This window comes from Taudactylus pleione, unplaced genomic scaffold (genome assembly GCF_031769625.1).
Source record: "Taudactylus pleione unplaced genomic scaffold, aTauple2 ptg000053l, whole genome shotgun sequence".
In the NCBI taxonomy this organism is placed as follows: domain Eukaryota; kingdom Metazoa; phylum Chordata; class Amphibia; order Anura; family Myobatrachidae; genus Taudactylus; species Taudactylus pleione.
In genome coordinates this window covers 8,644,075-8,669,349 of record NW_028284455.1, presented here as the reverse complement: position 1 = coordinate 8,669,349, position 25,275 = coordinate 8,644,075, and the positions used below count along the sequence as shown (strand labels likewise).

The 25,275-nt window shown below is 39.4% G+C and overlaps 1 protein-coding gene across 3 annotated transcripts in view; it reads left to right on the top strand.

Annotated features, from left to right (window-relative positions):
* WDR37 (WD repeat domain 37) overlaps window positions 1-24,213 on the top strand; it is a 194,243-nt gene extending 170,030 nt beyond the window's left edge. For 2 of the 3 annotated variants that reach the window (XM_088463219.1, XM_088463227.1), the window contains exons 12-14: window positions 15,483-15,617; window positions 18,608-18,722; window positions 22,989-24,213. In XM_088463219.1, coding sequence (XP_088319345.1) covers window positions 15,483-15,617; window positions 18,608-18,722; window positions 22,989-23,120 — 382 coding nt within the window. In that variant the 3' untranslated portion in view covers window positions 23,121-24,213. The remainder of the gene's footprint in view (window positions 1-15,482; window positions 15,618-18,607; window positions 18,723-22,988) is intronic. The other variant, XM_088463210.1, reaches the window with a different exon arrangement.
* Window positions 24,214-25,275: the final 1,062 nt, after the last annotated feature.

Sequence of the window (25,275 nt, the reverse complement as noted above, 5' to 3'; positions counted from 1 at the left end):
AAGACGGAGCTCCCTCCGGCATGCGCAGTGGGGCAACATCGACCCGCTTGCGAGCGTCCTGCGCTCGCGAGTGGGTCTGAATGACCCCCTTTGTTTCTGAGCTTTGATATTACATTTTTGTTAATCATTAACTTTACGCATTCGTTTACTTTTAATATATATTCTTTTCTAAGTTTTAAGTTTATAACTTTCCCTTTTTTTGCCATCTGCTTTTAGTTGCTAGCACTTTAATGTACAGTGTTCATTTTTCCATTAGAATTTTTGTCACAAGTCATTTATTTTATGGGACATTTTGGAATCTATGTAGCTGTCTAAGATGGAATTGCCTGCCATAGATGAATAAAATTGGCTTATCCCTGATCACTTTTACTATTCAAACAGGTATTTGTGCCCATCATTTATAAGGTGCCTTTCATGACATCTACCTAAACTGCTATTGAAAATAGAAAGGCGATGAATCATTATGTACATAATCTTGTTTCGTTTTGCAATTGGGATTTATGCAAAGAATCTTAATCTTGTCCTGCATAGGGAAGACTATAATGACTGTGCATTTTCACCAGATAGGCCAGTAAATTTATCACATATATAAGTAAACCTTAATTGTTTCAGGAATCTAATTATCTTAGTAAAATTTTGGCTTTTGGTTGAGATCTAGAAACTATTTTTGCTTGTGTGTAAACTTTGCTGCATTGATTCTTTAGGTCTTCAGTATAAATAGAAATCAGTGGGACAGGGAGAAACATTACTTATTCATGTTTTGTTGTACAAGAGGCAATGATGAGAAAAGTTTAAGACAGCTGTTTTGAATCTGAGATGCCAGCGATTGCTTTGCTTCATTAATAGAAATGTTAGAACATTCACCCCATATTGTATGCTAGGTTCAAATATGGTTCTGTTCTTTCTTTTCACAAGATTTGAAAAATTTCTAGTTTTCGGCAAGATCCTTTAATTCAATGTAACTTTTATTCTGTTATTTGGTTAGTTTTTTTGTATCCTCTTTTTTCTTTGATATAATTGCAGACTGATTAACAAAATAAAGATAGCAAATCTCCATTTGGAAGCATTGAACACAATCTGTCCCATATAAATGTGGAAGCCTCAGAGCTGTTTGTTTGGTGACCAGTGCTACACTATCCTTTGAGCTGGGCACAAATCTGCTTCCCTGAATAAAAAAAAATATTTTACCCTTTTGTTTGAGCCTTCACCAATATACTGCTCCCCTGTCCCTGCTGCTGCGTGGCCTGCATCATTATAAGGAGCAGTGTGTCTGGCAACAAAGTATCAAAAGGGCAGTACGCAAATGGATCCACGCTGAACCAAGCCATGCCACCCGTCCATCTTCTGTAGCACCGTATTTTAATAGCTGCCATAATCTAAACTGACCAATATAAAGACAATGGCAAAAAGTAAAGATTACCCTGCTCAAATAAAGTTACTATCTAAGAGGCAAAAGGAGAAAAGAGGTTGTGGCGCCAACAAAGCTGTATACTATTTGCAAAGTGTAATAACAAGCTGCTTACCAGGAAAGAGGAATGCCAATCCCTTAAAAATAGGGCAAGTAGGAAAGAAAAACAGGTAGCGCTTGATTAAACACTTATAACACCAGAACATACATTTCAAATAACCATTTAATAAAAATACACAAGATACATAATAACTCCCGGGAGTAGGATAAAGATCGAAAAAGTATCCGTACTTGAAAAGTACTATTTAGTGCAGTAGTCAAATATGGGTACAAAAACTTTAGTGTAAAATATGACACATAGGGGGGTATTCAACCCCACGGCTAATTACCGCACTGGACCTATTCAATTAGCGCGGATTACTTTATGCGCAAGTTCCTGCAGTCGGACTATACCTAGCAGCTCATGGAGGTACAAGGTAGTCCGCGGAAAAAAACCCCCACCAAATTGGGCTCGCGTACAAGGAAAAACCACATTGATTCAGAAGTTTCCGCGGAATTAGTGTGTTTCCCGCAGGTGAGTCCCGCGGCTAATTGAATTCCACCCAATGAATGGAAGGATGAGTAGATGAGTCAGATGTCTAATTGCAAGGAAGCACGGAAGCTGAACTTCAAAATAGAATACAGCTAGTTTTTAGTTTTGTTTTTACAAAGCTCTATACAGACCATTATTTAATGATTAGCTAATCATTGTTTGTACATTGACTTGCTATCTAATTCAAATATACCCATATGGAAAGGCATTTTGTGGTCCGCTAGGCTATGGATGGACGGGACAGTGTTGGCCTTCCTTACCTGTTCAGGTTATGCCTAGGATACAGTCTTTGCAATTGAATCTGTATATTGTGACTATACATACGTTGTGCCATGTTGCTTAATTGTATACCCCAAAGTGCCAACAATGAGTAAGCACCTGTGCTAACTGGGCTGGTCAAATATTTATAAGAATGTAACCTTCACTTTGTGCCTTAGTGAAGTAACTTTGTAGCAATTGCTTTGTGCCTTATGCTGGGCATACACTATACCAGTGGTTCCCAAACTGTTTTGAACCAAGGCACCCTAGTGTATCAGCACTGTTTTCACGGCATCCCTAACCAAAAGTTTATGATTGTTTTCTGAATTTCTCAATGTAGTGAAGTAGTACAGTGAAGTAAATTCTGCTTACCTGTCATCCTTAGGTATCAGGTATGTGGTAGTGGACAGGTTTGTGCTTCTGTTTGTCCACATATTTACATTACATTGATCTTAAATAATGTGACTTGGTGCTAGACCACCAGCCTGAGGCACCCCTGCAAGTGTCCTGAGGCACCCCAGGGTGCCACGGCGCACAGTTTGGGAACCACTGCACTATACAATTATCTGTCAGACATGTGTCCAATCTGGCTGGATGGAATGAAAACTTGGTAATGTTTGGGGGCAAATGAAAATCAAACATTTGCTCAAAAACAATGGAAAACCGACAAAAATGGTGGTTCAGACAAATTGGTTAAAGAAAACGAATTTAGCCAATTTGAACAATATATTTTGTCCGTTTTCCAATGTTTGGGACCATACGGTCAACTTTTTTTCTTTTCCGAGACCATCCATAACCTATCTAACTCTTCTGTCCCACTCTCTGGGCATAACAAAACTAACTTCAATATTTCTACTTTATCCCCACCCTCACATGCTCCTAAACCTGACCATCTGCATACAGGTCTCCATGGCGAACATGATCTCCTTTCAGCCTCCTATTAATTTAATTCTCTAAGCTTTGCTACCTTGACCCTATGGTCATTCAGTAAAACAAAGCTTTCTCATTTGCTCTGCATAATGTTGCTTCTGCTAATCTATCTTGACCATTCCCCACCCAACCACTTGACACACTTGTTCAGAAATCTTTGTAAAAATCCACATGTGCTGTTGAACACAAATGGAAGAAACTTGGTTTAATCTCTACTACAAACCTCAACTCTATTTATTAAAGAGCGGGTTTTTAGAAGTGGAGCCGAAAAGGGGCTTGGTCAAAGAAAAGGGAGCGTGTTTTTGACACGTCCCCTTTTTAGTCACTCTTGGGGGCGTGGCCAGCATTGCGGACATGCCGGCATTCATTCACCAGTGGTACCGCTGTGCCGCCGTTTTGACCACCCACAGGACACTGCGACCCACGAGTGGAGAGAGAACCCGCAGCGCTGGAGGGCAGGGTGCTTTCTGTCATTCAGAAATAGGGCAGGGCGTGGCGCCCCGCTGAAACAGGCTAGCGAGAACGCTAGAAGCCATTATCAGTTAGAAGGTGCTAGATAAATGTTAAGTAGAATCTTATTGGTTGCTATGGGCAACATCTCCACTTCGAAAAACCTGCACATTAGTAAATATACCTCTGTGACTTTAGCTTGTCCTTAGCTGTGTTAAATATACTTCAGTTGCTAATCCCTAAAAGCATGTAGTCTCTGTTGCCTGTTTTCAATTTTGTAATCCCTGCTTAACCCAAGTCTATCACCCCAAACAAATGTTGTGGCAAAGACATTGTGCTAATTTTCTTTGTTTGAATAGTTGCCAATAAGGATGATTGTTTCTTTGGGTGTGCATGCGGTCTGGTACAAACATTTTCATAAAACTCCACCCTTTTGCTTTTTCAGCCCACTATCTGAAAATGACACACATCTTGCACCCTAAACTCAGAATTTCCACATGATCCATTCCAGTCTGCCTCCTTCCCTCTGCCTAGCAAGTTTTTTTTTTTTTCTCCCTACCTTCTAGATATCTTTCAATTTGGCTTTCACCCAGAACACTCCACAAAAACAGAGCTCACAAAAGTACTTGCACTCAATTCAGAATGTGAATCTTTCCTCCTACTTCTGCATCTGACCCTGTTGACTATGGCCATCATATTTGTGCAACCGATCATTCATAGTTTAATTCACTTAGATCTAATAATCTCCCACCCCTTCTCAGCCCACTACTGGTTTCAATTCATTCCATCTCTTGGTAAATTGATATCCACATGTGAGCTCCAGTACTACTTGTATGCAGATACTGTACACCAAGATTTATCCCCTCAACCCTGAGCTACTTCCGTCTGCTCAATCATGTCTCAAAAGGCATTTGATTTTAATCATAAAAAAAAATCAAACTGCATAGATTCTTTATCGTCAAAACTACTGCCAGATATTTCATTAACAGTAAATGGCAAGATCGTTTTACCAACTTACTAAGTCTGTTGTCTGCGTGGCCGTCAACTTTGCCCATGTTACTTGCATTTAGTCTTTGCCAATTCCACATGCTTAAAATCTCCAAAGTACATACTGCCATTACCCAACATGCCACCAAGCCTGGCCTTTACAGAATTTTTCCTCTTTCTTTCCTAAATTGCATGAAGAAATGTCCCGAGACTGAAAAACAACTCTCCAAGAATGATTAGACTTTCCTTCCAGAACATTTCTTTTAAAAGATGGTTTGTGCAATTGGTTGGAAGTTTTTCTGTTTTTGACATTCTTTTGGTCCTCTTAGGAGAGCTACAAATTAGGCAGCCATAGTTATGGTGCTCTGGATTGTGTTTTGTCAGAATTATGTGTCGCTCTTAAATTTTCAGAGGACTGTGATGAGATCTTCCAGGTTTTCAGAGCATCCTGGATGTTGTGGTATAGAGCCCTAGTTGGGTAGATTCCCCATGTACACTTCTAAAATGTTAGTTTGTCTCCAAAGTACAATAGTTGGCTTTGGTTAATTTCTTGTTTTGCACAGCTTTACTGTGTGTACCTTCCCTAGTGGACAGCTTTGGGAAATCCCCAAGGTTAGTAATGTCCCCCAAAGAGGATATAGGGAAAAATAGGATTTTTGAAATTACTATTAAATTTTTTCCTTTCCACTATGTTCCCACCCTTCATGCTTCTGTGGTTAACGTAAATACAATAGTATGATTCTTTTAGTCCTATACTGAGGGCTTTGTTAGAAAAGAACTAAGGGAATATGACTGAGGCGTTATATCGGGCAGCATCTACATTACAAATGTCTGTTTCTTCTTCAGGGTCCACAGGATCTACCTTGGGGGTATGTAGTTGGAGTGATCCATTGATCCATTGCACTAAACAGCTTACAGCTTTGAAGCTCCCAGCATGCACAGGTCCTCCTCCCTATATACCCCAGCCACAGGCATTTTTTTTGTTTGGTGTGCGGCAAGTATCCAGACGCACCGTTTTAACAGCGGGAGGCTTTTTCTTTTTTGATTTACCTTTACTGATTTAAAGATGCAGTAAGTACAAAAATTATTATTATTATTTTTTTTTTAGTTTTATTTTCTGTATATTACAGAGCAACAGGTCTCTTGTTAGAAACCAGAATGAGCAAAGATTGCAGAAGCCTCTAGTAGCATATACATTTAACCCAAATGAAAGTAGGAGTCCTATGTTGGTAACAGGCACATTTAATGGTATATATTTCACGATCTGGCATAGACACAATTCAATTTGCAAAACGTTTCAAGAAATGTGAAGAAAATTAGCTTTCCCCTCCTGATTCATATTCTTATTACCTACCTTGACTATTGCAACGTCCTGTCTGGCCTACCAGTGAGAAGACAGTCCCCCTTCAGTCACCATGAATGATGCCACAAGACTAATCTACACTGGCCATCCTTTATCATCTGCTTCCTCTCTTTGAATTTTACATAAACTAATGAGAGTAATGATAGAATTTTGGGCCAGTTTCTAACCATTCCCATAAATATTATCCCAGTCGCTTCTTACACTCTTCCAATGACCTTCATATGTCTCTTCCCCCTCATGCAAATATATCAGCAACTAACAATAAAACATAGTGTTCTAATTATCTTGTCCACGTACAACACTTCTGGGTACCGATGGAAATTGCAGATGTTGGTTGTTTTATGATTATGTATATTTTGATGCATTTCTAAAAGTCTGAAATTTTTACGCTTGGAGTTTATGGAACCAAATCCTTTTATTGGTTTATTAATCTGATTTTGCAGCTGATCTAGTCATAGTGTGTAAGACACATAATTTAATAATGTGTAAGTAATGAAGACTCAGTGTTGAGTCTGTCCAATACACTATCCATTTTCATCCACAGGACAGTGGAGTCGATTTGAAGCGACATTTAATAAAAGTCAACATGGTTGCCAAGTCAGTACCTAGCCGGGAGTATTAATAACAAGAGGTAACAAGAAATTCATCCCCTGGGCATTGCTTTTATAGCACATGACTTTTTTTGGCTCTTGCAAAAGCCTCCATCGGCGTACTTATTCTATTAGGTATTGCCATGTGCTGGTGACAGCACTTTTTTTAAAATGTTTCTAGGATCCTGGAAAGCGCACGGTTAATTTTAGGACATAATGCCAACTTAGATCATACTGTCTCAGCATTTCATGGTCTAGCATCCTTCACATCATATTTTTTTTTTCCCTGTGTGTGGTTCGTGTGTGTGAAATTTCAGCAGATTGTTATGCAAAACAGTTCCCAGTCTCTGTGTGACTGGGGAGACAGCTGTTAGTCCTAATGAGGAGTGCTAGCATCACAGTATTTCCGTTGATTGAGACCCACGGAGGGAGCAGAATGTTCCAGATCGGGCAGTGGTGTGTGGTGAGAAAGTGCCACGCTGTCAGCTGGAAGTACATGCTCGGCTGCTCCCTACGACAAGATAAATGAGTTTTGCTGGGGTTTGGCAGAGTCTGATTTTTTTTCCGGAGGATAGTAACATCGCACCAAACTCCCCATGAGACCTACAGCTTAAAGTGTCTCTAGCCTATACTCTCGGCACAGGCCTCCCAATGCTCTGAAATACCTGTCATACCTGTGAGTTATTAAAATCCTAATGTCTTATAACATTCTATTAAGATAAGGTCCAGTGGTCTAACATTGATAGCCCCTCCCCCTCCCTCCCTTTTTTTTTTTTTTTAAGTACTAATTTAGTAAGAAGTTATTTAACCTCTGATTTACCCAAAGTGCTCCTTATGGAAGCAAGGATTTATTCAAGATTGCTGCATATGTGCTAATGTCCTGCCACTTCACAATAATTGTAATGCTGTGTTCAGTTTTATGTGGGAGGACTTTAATAAACCATTGTCTACACCAGGGGTTCCCAGCCACCAGTCCAGGTTTATTGGATAGCCATACATGAGCACAGGTGACTTAAATAGTACCTCAATTATTTTGATTTAACCATCTATGCTTAAGCAGCTAAAACCAGGGCTGTTGGTGTGCCTTGAAGACCGAGGTTGGGAATCACTGGTCTAAACCAAATCTAATGTAACTTTAAAATAGATTTGGAAAGTTTCCATGAGAGAAACTTATTTAAATCAAGCACTTCCATACTATTCAATTCAGTATTTAATAACTGTAAAAATAATTGCAAACATTTAAATTCATTTTTTTGCTTGCTATATTGGAATTTCCCCCTTTATTTGATCATATTGATCATATGGAATAAAATACTTAGTAATGTATAGGGAATCAGACCTGCTGCCGATTTCTGTGTTTAGAGGTACAGTTTTCCTTTTTGTTGAAAGAGAGAATTAGGTTATTTAACACAGTAATTTTGGTGTAACCCTTCTGTGTCACAATATATAGAAACCTCATCTGGCAGTTTAAAATTGGAAGAAACACAATATTGAATGATCAAAAATAGCAATATAATGCATCGGGATGGTTAATAATCTTATTTATTGACTTCATTTGCATTCTTATTTTGTATATAAGATTTCCACGTTGCATGCTCCTGCTTTACTTTCAAAAGAGAGAGGACAGCTTGTTTTGGACTCAACCACTGTTTGTGAGAATGCAGGCTGTAAATTCACCTCACCTAGGGGTAGATTTACTAAAACTTCTAAACCATCAAATGGTGGTGTTGCCCACCGCAACCAGATAATGTGTCTAATGTTTTTATTGCATTCCAGAAAATTATCAGACAGTTTGGTTTCTATGGGCAACACCAGCATTTGTCTGTTTAGTAAATCTACCCCTAGTTAATAAACATGTAGTGATCCACTCCACAAAATGGCTGCATTCATGTTTTGGGAGCAGTGGATGTGCTGTAAATTTCCTGTTAGTCGTGTTGTATATTGTGCTACAGGCTTCTTCAGCATATTTTCATATTCTGTGATACCATAGTGTCAAATCATTTAGGTGTAAAACCTAGTTATGCCAGAGAAAGATGTAAGAACAACAAACAAATAGACCTGCTGTTTCAGAGTTGTCCCCTCCTTTACAGTGGAGGTCTGTCTATTTTGAGAAGAGCATTTCAGTTACGTAAAGTGTGCTTTGAAGTTTTCGGACATAATACTCATCAGTGGATCTAGATATATTATCCCTACATGCTATTTAAGTTAATGTATTATCTGTAAGTGGTTTGGCTGCATTGTATACACATATGCATCCGGAACACAGCTAGCCATACAATTGATTAGGCGTGTTCCATTCTATTGAAGTTCTCGGATACATTGTCTGCTTGCATACTCTCCCCCCCCCTAGCAAGGGAATAACTGAGAGCCACCCGGGAATGTGGATTTCAGTTATTTTAAAATCTAATGTGATTTATGTCAACATAGGCCAATACATTGTAAATTGCTTTTAGCACCTTGTTGAGTCCATTCACCAATATATTCAAGTTGTTCCAAGATCAAATGGAAAGGAAATTTGTATTGGGTAGATGTACTCAAAAAGAGTCCACTCAGTGTAAAAAAAAAAAAAGCCTGTAGTATAACGTAATGGGTTTGGTTTGTTCTATCCGCATTTGTAATGTCACCATACTTAGCATGATTAAAATGTCGACAAAACAGTCTGGGTAGTGCAGCGGCCTCACTTGCCAACTACGGCAGTGTGTTGCTGCTCAGCAGTCAGCTGGCATTGAGTCATCTGATGAAGCGGTTCCAGTGGTGCGTACTTTATCGCTAACCCTCACCCTAGTGCCTAGCCCACCACTCCCGCAGCCTAACCCTAATGTCGCCATTATGCAGAATGTCATCATGACTGTTGACATCTCTAATGTAATAAGTAGTTGATAAGGCTGGTTATCTATTGAACTGTACACTAGGCTTTCAAGAAAGGATAGTGCTGAATATAAACACCAATGTTTTGTTTTGAGAGTTTATTGGTGAATATTTCTTATTTTTGTAGAATCTTTAGTAGCATTTACATTAATATTTTGTCTGTATAAAAATATTATTGTGCTCCTTCTCCTGCTCACATATTGCCACTTACACCAAAATGCAAATAAAATGTAGGAGACAGAGCCCACTGCATTCTAACATTATAGCATCATTCCATGTACGAGAAAAAACAGATTTTTTCCTATTTTTAACATAAAGCTCGAAAAATCCTTCTGAAAGATTTGAGTGTAGATGTACATGGGAGTGATCTGTCCATTTAACACCTTCATCTCCTTGTTAATGACAGGGTTAAGGGAGGACAGAACGTATTTAGGTGCCATATCATTTTCCGAGGAACATTTTTGCGCTCTAAAATTACATTAAGCAACTTTGTCTCATTAATGCAGTACGGTCAGGTCCTAATTAGAACCTAATTTGATGTCAGTTTAAATTGAGGGCTTGCGTAAATTGGGCCTTTGTGACCTGGATAGTGCTAATCTCTAATCAGCAGACTGAATGGAACATGAAATCAAATTCCCTCAGTACCAGGGAAATGACAGAAACAACTGACATTTTAAATTAAAATTACAAAATTTGCAGAAATAGATGTGCATGACCCCTGCTAAGGCATGTGTCAGGAAATCAAATGCACTGGAAGGATAAGCTGACAAACCTGAATTAATGTGATGGTTTTTGGACAGAAAATGTGCAGTATTGTTCCCCTCTGTTCGAAGTAGGCTATATTTCATCTCTAAACTTTATGCACATTTCTAGATAATCCAGCATATTTTAACGTTGTCCTCCGAACCCCTCAACAGTAAATATTTCCTTGTCCCCTTGCAGAAAGATCTGTACCAATGACTAATTTGTATGTACTGGCATAACATTAGAAAATAGAGTATGTATAGAAGTGTTATGAAATAATGTCCTTTATCTGTGCGGAGCTTGCTTTGTATGCCAGATGGTAGCACTTTTTTTTTTTTCCTTTTTAAAGGTGATTTTATGGTTTTGGTAAATTTTGGCTTGTATCGGAGCACATGCTGTATTCATCTTTCAAAACTTGCGTACACATCAAAGTGCAGATGAAATGGGCTAGATTAGGACAATCCTCAACCAGATCATTCAAATTTTTACAAATATTCAGATTAGCAACTCGCTCATGCGTAATCAAATTATGAGGGTAGGGTGGTTGGTCTAAACATATAAATAAGCAAAACAGAGTGGTGATGTCATTCTTACGTGAAACAGACCTGAAATGTGCTGTCAAACACTCCTAGATAAAACCGTTTATACATTCAACCTGTTGGCTTTAGCTGTCTACATCTGCTTGGGGTCAGTGGGGTATCTGGATGGAAGATTTACAGTGTCTAGATACAGTAAATAAGTTTACAGGCAAATGGTTGACTGTTAAAAAGGTCGACATAAAAAAGGTTGCCAAATTGTTTTTCATTATTTTTAGGGTTAGGCTGCTTAAGGGGACGGTTAGGGTTAGGCACAAGGGGGGGAGGGTTATGGATAGGCGCTAAGGGAGTGTTCATTTGAGGATTAGGGTTAAAATAACAGAAAAAAAGTCTACCTTTTCTATGTCAACCATTTGTGTAGACCTTTTGACTGTCGACCATCTGGTATCGACCTATTGAATGTCTATTTAGACACTGTCAATATTTTCAATGGCCATGTCTGTGTTTATAATATATCAGTGATTATAATATGGCAGTTCAGTTTTGTTTCCTTTATCATCCATCTGGGGGATGCCATTACTTCTGGATTATGCGTATTGAGTTGTGGAGTCGGACACTAGCTTAATTGAAACTGGCCCCCACCCCCTATACAGGTTGAGTCTTCCATATCCAAAATGCGTGGGACCAGGGGTATTTTGGATATAAGACTATTTGCATACCATAATGAGAGTTCTTGGGAATGGGACCAAAATCTAAATACAGAATGCAATTATGTTTTATATACACCTTATACACACAGCTTGCAGGTTATGCAATATTTTCAATAATTTTGTGGCTCAAACTGTACATACATGAAATTCATTTAAGTTTCATATACACCTAATACACAAAGCCTGAAGGTAATTGTATACAATATTTTTAATAATTTTGTGCCTTAAACATAGTTTGTATACATTAAACTATCAAAAAGCAAATTTGTCACTATCTCAGTCATGCTAAAAAATTCCGTATACACTTGTATAAGATGTGAAAAGAGTTGCCAGAAGGTACAGACCCAGGGTCGCATTGGTCACAGGGTATTCATTACCGGGATGTTCGGCTGAACAGTCTGTGATGTCTGATTGGGCCAGGTCTATGACTGAGGTCATAGGTGAACTATGTCACTCTCAGGCAAATTATATGAAACCCTGTGCGTAAACAACTCCTTTATCTGATATCTCAGTGGAGCCCAGAATATGCGACGATGTCTCACTCAGATGGCAATGTCCCTGAATATAATGGCAGCAGGGGCTATAGCCACTAAGAGACGGGCAGGCCATTCCTCTGTGGGTTTTCCTGGTGAAGAGTTTGCAGCTACCTCTTCCCAGGAAGAAGGGAAATTGGATTCTGAAAAGTAAAAACTCCTAAGTTTCATTCCTTTTGGACTCTAGGCAGTGGAAACTTTCAGGCCTTCCGGGGTGCAACTAGGGGTTCCAGAAGAGGAACCTTTATGGGATGTAAAGTCACCGGCACCAGTCAACCTGCTGCTAAGCCAGCAGGTCAATCCACATGACTGTCACGGGTCTGTGACCCGTCCTCTGGTGGGAGGTCGCTTACTCAGATTCCGGGAAGATTGGATTCAATCCAATCCGGATTATTGGGTAAATCGAATAGTCACCAGGGGTTACATGCTGGATTTGGAAGGTCCGGTTCCAAGAAGTTTCTTTTCCACCCCTCTCCCTGTTGATAATTGCAGAAAGGCGGCTCTTATGAAAGCAATTTCTGCACTTCGCGATGCCAGTCATTATTTTGGTCCCGGTACTACAGCAAGGTCTGGGGGTCTACTCCAGTCTTTTCTTGGTAGACAAACCAGATGGGTCAGTTTGCCCCATTCTCAACCTCAGGGGGTTAAATGCTTATCTCCACTTGGAAATATTTAAGATTGAGTCAATATGGTCAGTCATTTGTTCAATGTAGGAATAAGAAGTTCTAGCCTCCATAGATATCAAGGATGTCTACCTCCATATCCCCATATGGAGGGGACATCAGCATATTTTGCCGTTTGCAGTAGGCAATCAGCATTTTCAGTTTCAGACTCTTGTACAAAGGTTATGGCACACTTGATCTCCCTACTCTATCCCTACTCCCTTGGTCTATCTGGATGATTGTTGCTAAAGGCACCTTCAATGGCCCTGAGGCAACAACATCTTCAGATTACCTTAGACATGCTCCAGAGATTCGGCTGGATCATCTATTTTCCCAAATCAAATTTAATTCCCTGTCAGAGGGCGGTATTTTGGGGCCTTTTTGACACTCTGTCACAGCGTGTCTTCCGCAGGCAAAGATTCAGAATCTGCAATCCAGAATAAGGACCATTTTATAGATATATCTCGGTTCTCAGGAGTATTCAGATACTGGAGAAAATGGTGGCTTCATTCGAAGCTGTTCATTTCGCCAGATTTCACGACTGATCTCTACAAAATAAATTGCTTCATCGATGGATAAAATCATACCCTTGATTAAATAGACAGATGTTCAGATTATATTTGCAGACTCGGCAGTCTCTCCGGTGATGGCTACAGGATGCAAATCTGAATATAGGTTGCCAATCCTCAGTGAAAGATTGGACCGTTGTCACCACAGATGCCAGCCTTATTAGCTGGGGGGCGGTGGTTCTAGACAGACACTTACAGGGTCTTTGGTCTGTTCAGAAAGCCGCTCTTTCCATCAATATATTGGAATTAAGGGCAATTCAATATGCATTGATTCAGGCTCAATGCTATCTATAGAATTTACCAGTGTGAATCCAATCGGACAATGTCACAGCAGTTGCTTACATAAACGAGTAGGGGGCACATGCAGCTGGCTAGCAATGAGGGAGGTTTCTCACATCCTTCATTGGGCATAACATTGGCTTCCAGCTATTTCAGCAATTTACTTTGCAGGGGTGGACAACTGGGAGGCGGACTTCTTAAGTCGCCACAGTGTGCATCCAGGGGAATGGGATTTACACCAGGAGGTGTTTGCAGAAATAGTTGCCAGATGGGGATCTCCAGACACAGATCTTATGGGATCTTGTCTAAACAAGAAACTTCCAAGGTATGGAACTCTGTCCCGGGATCCTCAGGCATCTCTGATGTATGCCATGACTGCACCTTGGGTGTTCCAGCTGGGATACATCTTTCCTCCTCTGTTAATGTTACCAAGGTTACTTCAGCAGATTCGAATAGTGGCACGGCCGGTCATTCTGGTAGCTCTAGACTGGCTGCGCCGTCCTTTGTACGCAGTTCTTCGGAACAGAAGAGGTATCATCTGCCCCTGCATCCAGATCTGTTACTTCAGGGTCCATGCCATCACGCAGATTTGCCTCTCTTGGCACAGTATTCATTTTAGAGTATTGGACATCTGAGTCCCATGGCATTATTGTATTGTGTTATTGTAACTGTGCAATGGTTGCTAAAATGCATGCTAAAATTTGTCTGAATGAAACACATAATGAAAGGTGGAATGTTGCAATTTAAAGAAGGCAGTCTTTAAAGTAATAGTACGCTGTAATTTGTTTTTACACTCTACGCCAGGGGAGGGGAAAATTTGTTACTGCCGAGGGACATTTTGATGTATGTAACATTATTTGCGGGCCCGGTGCAGGCCACGCCCCCTCCGCGTGATGTCACACAGGGCCACAATCGTCGGTGATTACAGTAATGCCAGGAGCATCCTGAGGATGTTCTGGGGAGCTGTAAGGGCAGCGGGGTGACCATCTGAAGCGTCCTAAGGATGCTCCAGGTGGCGCTGCTGCATAGATTCTAGGCACCCTGCTAGCCAGATGAGGCTAACAGAAAAAAGCTCAGAGGGACACACCAAATGATTCTCTGGGCCTTATACGGCCCCCAGGCCTGAGGTTCCCATCCCTGCTCTACGCCATGTACATTTACAGCTACTTGCAAAAATAGATGTACAGCATTTTTCCAAAAAGTTATATGTGGATGTGCACTTAATTATGCGTGAGGAGACTAAATTAATTTGTGAACCAGATTTTGTGCAATAAACTTGAGTTGTTATTCCGAACATGTATACATGTGTGATCAAGATTTCAGCTGACCTGTTTCTATTCAGTTTAAAGAGTCTATGCACTCGCACACCTACTCCTTACTTGTTTTCTGCAGCTTGGCATGCAGAAAAGACTGCTGTTATTTTGTTTTACTTTAACATAATGCAATAAATGAAATAAAATGAATGTAAGAACAGCGTTTTGCAGAGATGTGTTCAGTTTCTGTTCCGGCCCTAGCTGTTAAATATTTTGCATTATCATGCACTGAGTGGTGTTTTATGTAGATATAGGTGTAGACTGTTTTTACTACTTTGTAACATATTTTGCATGCAATGTAATGAAAATGTTTTGTATATGATACAATTTGTTTGCTTTGGGATTTAATCATCATGTATTTTTTTTATACAAGAGGACACAGGACAGCTTTGTGCAACAACACATTTTGATTAGATGGGTGCTGGATTAATAATATGCGCCAATATCCCCTTTCTAATTTCTTCTGAGAATTAAGTGTTCTTGTATACTTGAGCCACCACTTTGAACACACAAAGGGCTGTTCTTTTTGAGAAACCTGTAATCAGTTCATTGTTCAGTCTGCTGAGGACTTCTGAAAAATGGTTTAGGATTCTTAAGAATATTTTATAGGCTAGAGAGCCTTCTATTATAAGGTGGTAAAGATCTAATTTTCTTTATTGATATGTAACTGTGAATGTTATATTTTTTCAGTACTGTGACCTCTGCTGTGTTCACGGTGGGGGACAATGTTGTGTCAGGAAGTGATGACCGCACTGTGAAAGTTTGGGATTTAAAGAATATGAGATCACCCATCGCCACCATTCGTACAGACTCTGCTGTAAACAGGTATGTAGAAGATATTGTGTTTACTAAAATACATTGCAGTTGCAGGTGGCAAACATGGCTGCTTACAGTAAATAGGTGATTTCCTAATCCTGAATGAACATTGCTCCCTCTTAATAACGCTTACCCTTTATAATACCACTCTTTAGCACAAGTTTGCATTAAACATTCTCCTTTTATGGGTTATATTTGTTTCTATTGTTGTTCACTGAAAGTAAATTTGAGAGAAATGAAGCTGCAGACACTACAGGACCAGGTAGCGAGGGGGTCTCACTTTGCCAGGCCAGAACTCTCCCTTCGCCCTTCGAGTCCCCCCTACTCCTCTTGTGGTTATTTCTCTACCTCCAAGCAAGAAGGATTCAATGCAGCTGCTATTCTTTTCCTGTCTGTAGTAGGGTTAATAGCTTCTTAGTATACAGATGTGTCCTCATACACCTAGCCTCAATATGCCATGCGGAACGAGACTCTTGGGTGAGTGAGCCATCAGGTCCCATGCGACTGTGCTTATACTGAGCGTCTTTTTCAGTTGAACATTTGTCTTAGTAGCAAGACTGGTGCCTGTAAGGGAGGGGTTCATCTAGACTAGAAGTAAAACGGCAGAGAAATGCCCCTAGCACACTGCCAGTAGGCAGCATAAAGAGACATACATTCTACCTGATAATAGAAATGCAGAGATATCAGTTGCATACATTTTCAAATATATGGTAAGCTACCAAGTGAGTGGCGGTCACGCCCATCTGCGCTTTGAACCCCTACAACTACTTAATGCGCGTTTCGCTTAGCTTTTTCAATAGGAATATATGGACCATGTCACTCAGTGCGGTTATCGTCTTTTATCTGAGATTTCATTGAAAACAGATTTCATTTGTAAACCAGAATAAATTGCCGGTCTGAGGCTGGCATGCTTGTTTGTTTGACTACATTCTAGCACATAACATTAATATTGTCATTAAAATAAACCTTAAATTAAACAATAAATCTGGGACCTGACCAAATACAGCATATTTAAATGAGATTAGAATTGGTAACAAAATGTGCTGTGCCCTAGTCATACTCGCCTCCAACACACACACTAATTATTTTGAAAGCAGATTTATCACAATATTGTGGCTTTAAAGTTTGTTTGGATGACATTAGGAGTGATCCGCAATTAATAGTTTCTTTAACAAGTGATTGTGTATACTTTATTCCAGTAAGTACGCTACTGTACAAATACAAAGTGTCCTTATCCCATGGTGTAGGAATACATTATAATATTGTTCTGCAATCATCAATATGCACTTCACTGGTCACAGACAAACTGTAATCACCTTTCAGTGCTGCAAGAGGAAGCAACATTGATTTAGTCTGCGGCTTTATATAAATAAAATTTGAATAAACTTCATTCTCTTCCCAGCCAAGAATTCACAAGTGTGAAATAGGACAAGCGAATGAGCTGAGACATTAATGTAATGTGCTGCAGTTGTCGTTACTGTAGGTTTTCCATTTATCACTAGAGCTTGAGATAACTTGACTGCTCAGCGTTTGTTAGAAGTTTTTCATTTATTTGTTACACTTATGTGATGAAATTGTGTTCTAATTGTTACCTCTGTAAATAAGATCACAATAAAAGGAATGCTAAGTTGCAGTCACTAGAAGGTAATTCCCTTTCCCCAGCAGTGTACATCCAGTAGGTTGTATTCTATTCCTATTTATGTAAAGATACCTTGGTCCTCATTCTGATATAGTTCCATGAATTGCTACACAACGCTGCTGTAAGCTTGGCTAATTTGGGAGATCTATTGAATTTATGTACACAGGCTGTTACCTTTACTTGGTTATAATGTGGTAACGTTCCAGTAGGATGCATGGTGACACAGCATGGCTTCCCTGTGGATTTTCAAGGTTTTTTTTTTGTATACAAGTAAAAATGGCTGAAAATGTGCAAAACCATCCTGTTAAATCTTCTTCAAAGATTGCCATCTCTTCTTAAATTCTTTATGGTGTATAGAGAATTTCCATTTATGTAGACAAAACCAATTACATAAAACAATTGCAACATGATTTACGGAGGTAGCTAGATTTCAATTGAAGGATACGATATGTAAAACCTATGTAAAGGTGTCTTAAATTACTTTTTAAATCGCCCGTTCATGCAGCAAATCCGGCTGTCAATTTGTTTGTAAATTGGCCACAAATTGCTTCCTATGTATGCACAAAACAGCTGCCAAACCTGATCAACATCTTATCAGGATCATTTAGATCAATGTTTCCCAAACTCAGTCCTCAAAGCCCTCCTACAGTCCATGTTTTAGGGATATCCATGCTTAAGCACAGGTGGCTTAATTAGTACAATGATTTTGATGTAACCATCTGTGTTCAAGCATGGCTAATCTTAAAGTGGACTGTAAGGCGGCATTAACGACCACGTTTGGATAACACTGATTTAGATGATAATTGGGCTGAAAGTAAAAACCAGTTGGATAATGACCCTCATCTAAACATATATGCCATAACCATACTAATAGCACACATCGATCTGCCCCTCCATGGGCACACTTTAAATTGCTCCCAACAATATTAGTTTGCTTGTTTATGAACACCATCATGTTATTAGTGTATGCATGTATTTACAAAGTTAAAATGGGAGACTGTTATGGTACATGGATAACTCTAAGAAAAAAGGACTAAACCACTTAACATGGTTGATTGTCCTCTGTCCTCATTCTCTTCTACAGTTAGAATATGAAAGGAAATATTTGAGTCATTTCCAGTGACCTGTGCATCTCTTTTCATAAGTTGGTAAACATGTAATGCTGTAATTGATAAAATTGGTGTCCATCAATATGAAGCCTATTTAGTATTTCGGCATAACTTGCTTTCCATCCAGAATGGGTAAAATGTTACACTGTTGAATTGCTAACTCAAAGAGCTATACAATACTGTCAGTGACTTTCAGTGCAGTCTATATTAGTTCTATTTTTGTGTTTTTGATGGTTTAATATCTTTCTTAGGATTAGTGTGTCTGTCAGCCAAAGGATCATTGCCCTACCACATGACAACAGACAGGTTCGGTTATTCGATATGTCTGGAGTAAGATTAGCACGTCTCCCTCGCAGCAACAGACAGGTGAGTGGGTTGAAATTTGCAGCACTTCTAAGGAACCATGCCACTTAAATCTTTACATTGCTCATACAAAAGCTTTATTGGTGCATGTTTAAGAGTAATGTCTATGTTTAGCAAATGATCACAATACAGTTTATTTCCAAGTATTTCCTGTACCAGTATTGGTCCTCCAGAGTTGGAAGATAAAATAATTGTGTGCAGGTAACCAAATCTAATGTAGATGACCAAATCAATAACACATCTGCAAAATAAATTCACAAACTAAAATAGGAATATTAGTTTCACTCACCTTAAAGCTGTAGTGTCATTCAACAGATACAATTTATTAATTGCCTCCGTACCCTAGCTAGAGGTTAGATTGTTGCATGTATTTAGTCCTTATACAGCCATGGCCAAAAGTTTTGAGAATTACATGGTGATGGTTTTCACAAAGTTTGCGGCTTCAGTGTTTTTAGACCTTTTTGTCAGATGTTACTATGGTATACTGAAGTAAAATTACAAACATTTCATAAGTGTCAAAGGCTTTAATCGACAATTACATTAAGTTTATGCGAAGAGTCAATGGACCTCATTCAGAGTCTGTCGAAGCGGTCGTACGCCACCGATGTTCGCTATACTACGCATGCGTAAAGTTCGCAATGCGCGTGCGCAAACTAGCCGCTACGATCAGAAATTTCTCTCTCCTTGAATACAGCCAGGTCGGTAGTTTGAGTGACAGATTGAGGCGTTTGTGGGTGGTAACGGGAAGGTGCTTGAAAACAGGGGGGTGGAGATCCGAACGCAGGCGTGCCTCATTATGCGAACGGCGTTTTATGGGAGTGCATAATTAACAAAGTAGCGTCATGGCACATGGGAGGTTTTTACACTGACATGATCGTAGAGCTTAAGAGAGGGTGTGGTCAACCTTAAGCTCTACGACCAGTTCCGATGGTTCCCGATGGTCTCGATTAATCCTTATATGCCCGGAGATGACTTGTAATGCCTACGAGAACGGGGCATATTTTTTTGTCTTCTGGCCGCTTCCTCCCCTTGGTCGGTCAGCTACCGATCCGAACTTAGGGATGCAACTTGCGAGGGAATCATTTGCATATCCGACCCCTTTTCCCTTCGACTGACTCTGAATGAGGTCCATTATTTGCAGTGTTGACCCTTCTTTTAAAAGACCCCTGCAGTTCACCCTGGCATGCTGTCAATCAACTTCTGGGCCACATACTGACTGGCCGCTCATTCTTGCCTAATCAATGCTTGGAGTTTGGCTCGGGGAACAAAACATCAAATTCTGACACTTAGTTATCACTTTTGCCTTATGGCAAGGTGCTCCATCATGCTGGAAAAGGCATTGTTCATCACCAAACTGGTCTTGGATGGTTGGGAGAAGTTGCTCTTGGATGATGTTTTGGTACCATTCTTTATTCATGGCTGTGCTCTTAGGCAAAATTGTGAGTGAGCCCACTCCCTTGGCTGAGAAGCAACCCCGAACATGAATGGTCTCAGGATGCTTTACTGTTGGCATGACACAGGACTGATGGTAGCGCTCACCTTTCCTTCTCCGGACATGCATTTTTCCAGATGCCCCAAACAATCTGAAAGAGGATTCATCAGAGAAAATAACTGTACCCCAGTCCTCAGCAGTCCAATCCCTGTACCTTTTGCAGAATATCAGTCTGTCCCTGATGTTTTTCCTGGAGAGAAGTGGCTTATTTGGTGCCCTTCTTGACACCAGGCCATCCTCCAAAAGTCTTTGTCGTGTCTCATGCCAACAGTAAACCATCCTGAGACCATTCATGTGTGGGGTTGCTTCTCAGCCAAGGGAGTGGGAGCACTCACAATTTTGCCTAAGAACACAGCCATGAATAAAGAATGTTACCAAAACATCCTCCAAGAGCAACTTCTCCCAACCATCCAAGACCAGTTTGGTGATGAACAATGCCTTTTCCAGCATGATGGAGCACCTTGCCATAAGGCAAAAGTGACAACTAAGTGGCTCGGGGAACAAAACATCAAATTCTGACAAACTCCAAGCATTGATTAGGCAAGAATGGGCGGCCATCATTCAGTATGTGGCCCAGAAGTTGATTGACAGCATACCAGGGCGAATTGCAGAGGTCTTGAAAAAGAAGTGTCAAAACTGCAAACATTGACTCTTTGCATAAACTTAATGTAATTGTCAATAAAAGCCTTTGACACTTATGAAGTGCTTGTATACCATAAAAAATAAGAGAAGCAGCTGGTAAATCAGGTTGTGTAAACAATGTAACAGGTTCGATAGTTTTAAGCAATATTTATTATCAAATAATAAAAATGTATCAGAACATAAATTCTTATGCCTCTAATATTACATGTTTTATAAAATAGACATTAAAAACACAAATTGTTGCAGAGTTTAAATATGAAGTCTTATGACGCACATAGAGTCTTAGGTTATTTCTAGTGCATTAAGAACAAGTTCAAAGTGTATATAAGTATACTTGCCAGCCAATTGGAAAGTTGAAAAAATATACTTCTGATAAAAAAAGTTAATAGCATTGACAGCCAAAGTCCTTGTATGCGGAATAAAGGTGTAGATCACGGTGTCACTATAAGGGCTCAGACCTAATTAAAGGGAGCCTGGATCTCTGTTAATCTCCTGAACCAGCTAAAGTTGTCCTGGTCAGCAGGTGAATTCCCTGCCAAGATTTTCTGACTGTTGCAGAGATCTGACTTCTAAAGGACATACTGCCATATTCAGCTACTTTTAAGTATGGATGTTTCCAGGGAATTATTCACTGAATAAACCCACAGGCATTTATCCATCTGCCGTTTCATTGAAAAGCCGGTCAAACCACCTGCTGACCAGTCCATGCGATCTTTCTCCTGTTTCTGGATATCCCATACCAGCGCTCCACTCCTCCTGAGTACACCGGGATTTTCTGCTGGATGAGTTTCACCTTCAACCTCACAGAAACCCGCCACTCCTGCAGAAGCTACATGGAGATCCAGGCTCCCGTTACAAGGTTGAGCCCTGCTAGTGACACCGTGAACTCCGCTGCTCTAAACAGAGGACACTAACAAACAGCGGCACACACCCCCCCTGCTACCAACGGGGACAGCTGCCGGACGAGGAGCATAGTGTCCCCAATTAGGACAACATTAGCTTGTTCAGGAGATTAACTGAGATCCAGACTCCCTTTAATTAGGTCTGAGCCCTTATAGTGACATTGTGATCTACACCTCTATTCCGCATACAAGGACTTTGGCTGTCAATGCTATTCAACTTTTTTTCTCAGAAGTATATTTTTTTCAACTTTCCAATTGGCTGGCAAGTATACTTATATACACTTTGAACTTGTTCTTAATACACTAGAAACAACCTAAGACTCTATGTGAGTCATAAGACTTCATATTTAAACTATGCAACAATTTGTGTTTTTAATGTCTATTTTATAAAACATGTAATATTAGAGGCATAAGAATTTATGTTCTGATACATTTTTATTATTTGATAATAAATATTGCTTAAAACTATCGAACTTGTTACATTGTTTACACAGCCTGATTTTCCAGCTGCTTCTCCTATTTTTTATGTTCTTTGACTATTGGGATTGACTAACCCAATCAGCTGTGATTTATTAGGTTGTGATATCCACTCATTAAGCGCCTAGGTACTTCTTCTATTTTGCTTGTATACCATAGTTAACATCTGACAAAAAGGTCTAAAAACACTGAAGCCGGAAACTTTGTGAAAATCAATACTTGTGTCATTCTCAAAACTTTTGGCCAGGGCTGTACACCCCACTACCCTGAAGATTTCAGTGAAGCCTGCGAGGAACTTTGGAGGCATTCATAAGAGAAATGTAGCAGACCCTTGGGATCCTGCTCTATATATAGACTCGTACTTGGAGTTGTTCAGGCACTTGAACAAACAACCTAGTTGTAGATGTGTCCAACATTCCAAGAAGCTAACACAGGATTATGAACCAGAGTCACTAACCAGTCTTTCAATGTCATTGATATAGGGCTAGTAAAACTAGTTACAAACTCACAAGCAACAGCCTCACTTCCCTATGTTTGGTGAATTTTTATGCACTGTATTTGTTTTTCATTTCTATTGAACACAATTATTATTGTAGTAGTACAGTACTGACTCTATATTAGTTCCTACCTAAAATAATATAGCCGTTTGAGGATCAGAACTAGGTAACCTCACAGCAGTGATACAAATATGTCTGTTGCTGCTTTACCCATTGTATTATTGCAGCATAATGATTCTTTATTTGGATAATATTTTAGGGCCACCGTAGAATGGTCTGCTGCTCGGCTTGGAGTGAGGATCACCCTACATGCAACCTCTTCACTTGCGGTTTTGATCGCCAGGCCATAGGATGGAACATAAACATCCCTGCACTGCTGCAAGAAAAATAAACTGAAGATTATATATAATATTGGTTGAGTTCTGCGGTTTTAACATGAACATTTGTTTTCATGTTTGCAGACAATTCCTGGCCTGTCGTTATTGTGAGATCCCAGAAATGAGTGCTTTGTAAATGTGTTCTCATTCCCTCAATCTGCATGATGATTCTGAGGAACACTAGAAATAGGAGTCTTTTTCTTAGATAGTTTTATTGATGACCTATTTAATTTGGGATCCCATCAGAGAAAAGCAAAGTGACTTTTATCAGCCAGAGCATAAGTCGTGCTCTGCTTCTGTTGTTATCCAAGTAGATGAGCAGTAGGGCATTACATTTCTGTAAAATAAATGTGAATCTCATGTAATTGTTGTGAAGGATGTAATAGTCTGTTCCAATTATACTAATACAGATTTGCCTCCTGTGTAAAGAAAAAATATATATAAAACACAAAAAGTAAATTATAAACTGTTACAGAAATAAACTATGAAAGAGTGTGCACTCACTGCATAGTTCAGCATTAAGAATGCATAAGGCATTCGCTGACTCTGGTATTATTAGTTTTTGTTTTGACTTGAGCTTCAGCATTTTACCTTATGTTTTTTATTATTGTGTTTTGTATATTTTTATTCTCTGTGTATTTGAAAGAAATTGGTTGTTGAGCCAGAATTGTAGTTCTTTTTAGAGTAGTTTTGAACATAGTATTAAAATAACTGTTCTGCTGGTGTGGTTGGCAGGGCATATGTAGTGCCACAGGTTGCCCAATTCTAGTTTAGAGTAAAAAAAATAACTATTTTTGTTGTGGTAGATTTAGAGGTTGCCCAAGTTCAGTTTAGACTTAAAATGATATCTCATGTGCCTGTTCTTCTGAAAACTGTAATCGGGCACACAATGTGAGTTTCAATCACCAAAATATTAAAGCAGATTTAAAGCACTTTAGCTATGAGATGCCGTTATGAACAATTTGTAACACTCTCAAATAGCATTTTCAGTAACCGTGAGATGACCTTGTTAGACTTTGACAACACTTAAAGCAATTTCCAAAACAATAAAAAGGGCTTTGGTTATTTTTTCTTATTTTTTTCGTCTCTATTTTTTTTTTTTTTCATGATGACGTACACCCATTTTGTAAATTATTTTTCTATTTACATTTCAATGCAGGATTGTTATCTTGTATTCTATAAAATGGTATCATTGGCTTGGTGGTTCTCCTTGAAAGTGCATTCATTAACTAACAGCTAATAGATTCTCCTGACTTTCTATTAGAATTTTTTTTTTTTTAGTATCTACGCTTTTGTATTGTTTACACATGAATAAGTATATAATGACACTCCACGCATGTGATTCTACATGTGTCTGAGAGAGATAATTTATTCATTTACAGAGAAAACCATAGCAGAGCAGTATATACAACACACTGACGGCATATTTTGTTTTGGAATACGCGTCTTCATACACTATTGCTGCAGTCGCGTCAAACAGACCTTCTTGGTGCACGAGGTCTTGTTCATCTTTTTTGCCCGATAATGCGCCTTAGTCGCAATCGGATGTGACTGATTCACGAGACTGTTGATTAATTTGATATGTGACACTTGTGCGACAGAGTCTGAAGTGCTACATTGTAGCATCCGTGACTTTTTTTTATTCATGCCAAGTTCTGTTGCGCTTTGTATACAGACTCAAAAACACACACAGCTATATAAGTGTTGACTATCATGTTAATCAGTGCAATCTCTTGAAGTGGTTTGTCGCATCCAATTGTGACTAAGACACATTTCCTGGGCGAAACCGATGCTTGGTAAAAGCCAAGTCGCACTGGACCTGGCATACCGAGGCTAGGTGTATGAGCACACATCTTTATATATTAATGTTTCCAGTATGTTATGGGATACTTTCCTAAAATTTTACATGATGATGTTCAAAAATTACTTTTTAAACTTCTGAATAATCCCATATGCTGTCCTCCTGCAATTCACTTCACAAGCTGAATGGACGCCCAATGCAGCCAACATGCAAAAAGTTCTGAACCAAGGCAAATTTATTTCTCATCTAAAATGAGGAATGTACATCTCTTCCCCGCCCTCTGCATCCTTCCACAAGTAGCTGCTGCTGTATTTAAACATGAGAGAGAAAATCCTCTCTGCTATTTTTCATTAGTGTTTGTATAAAAA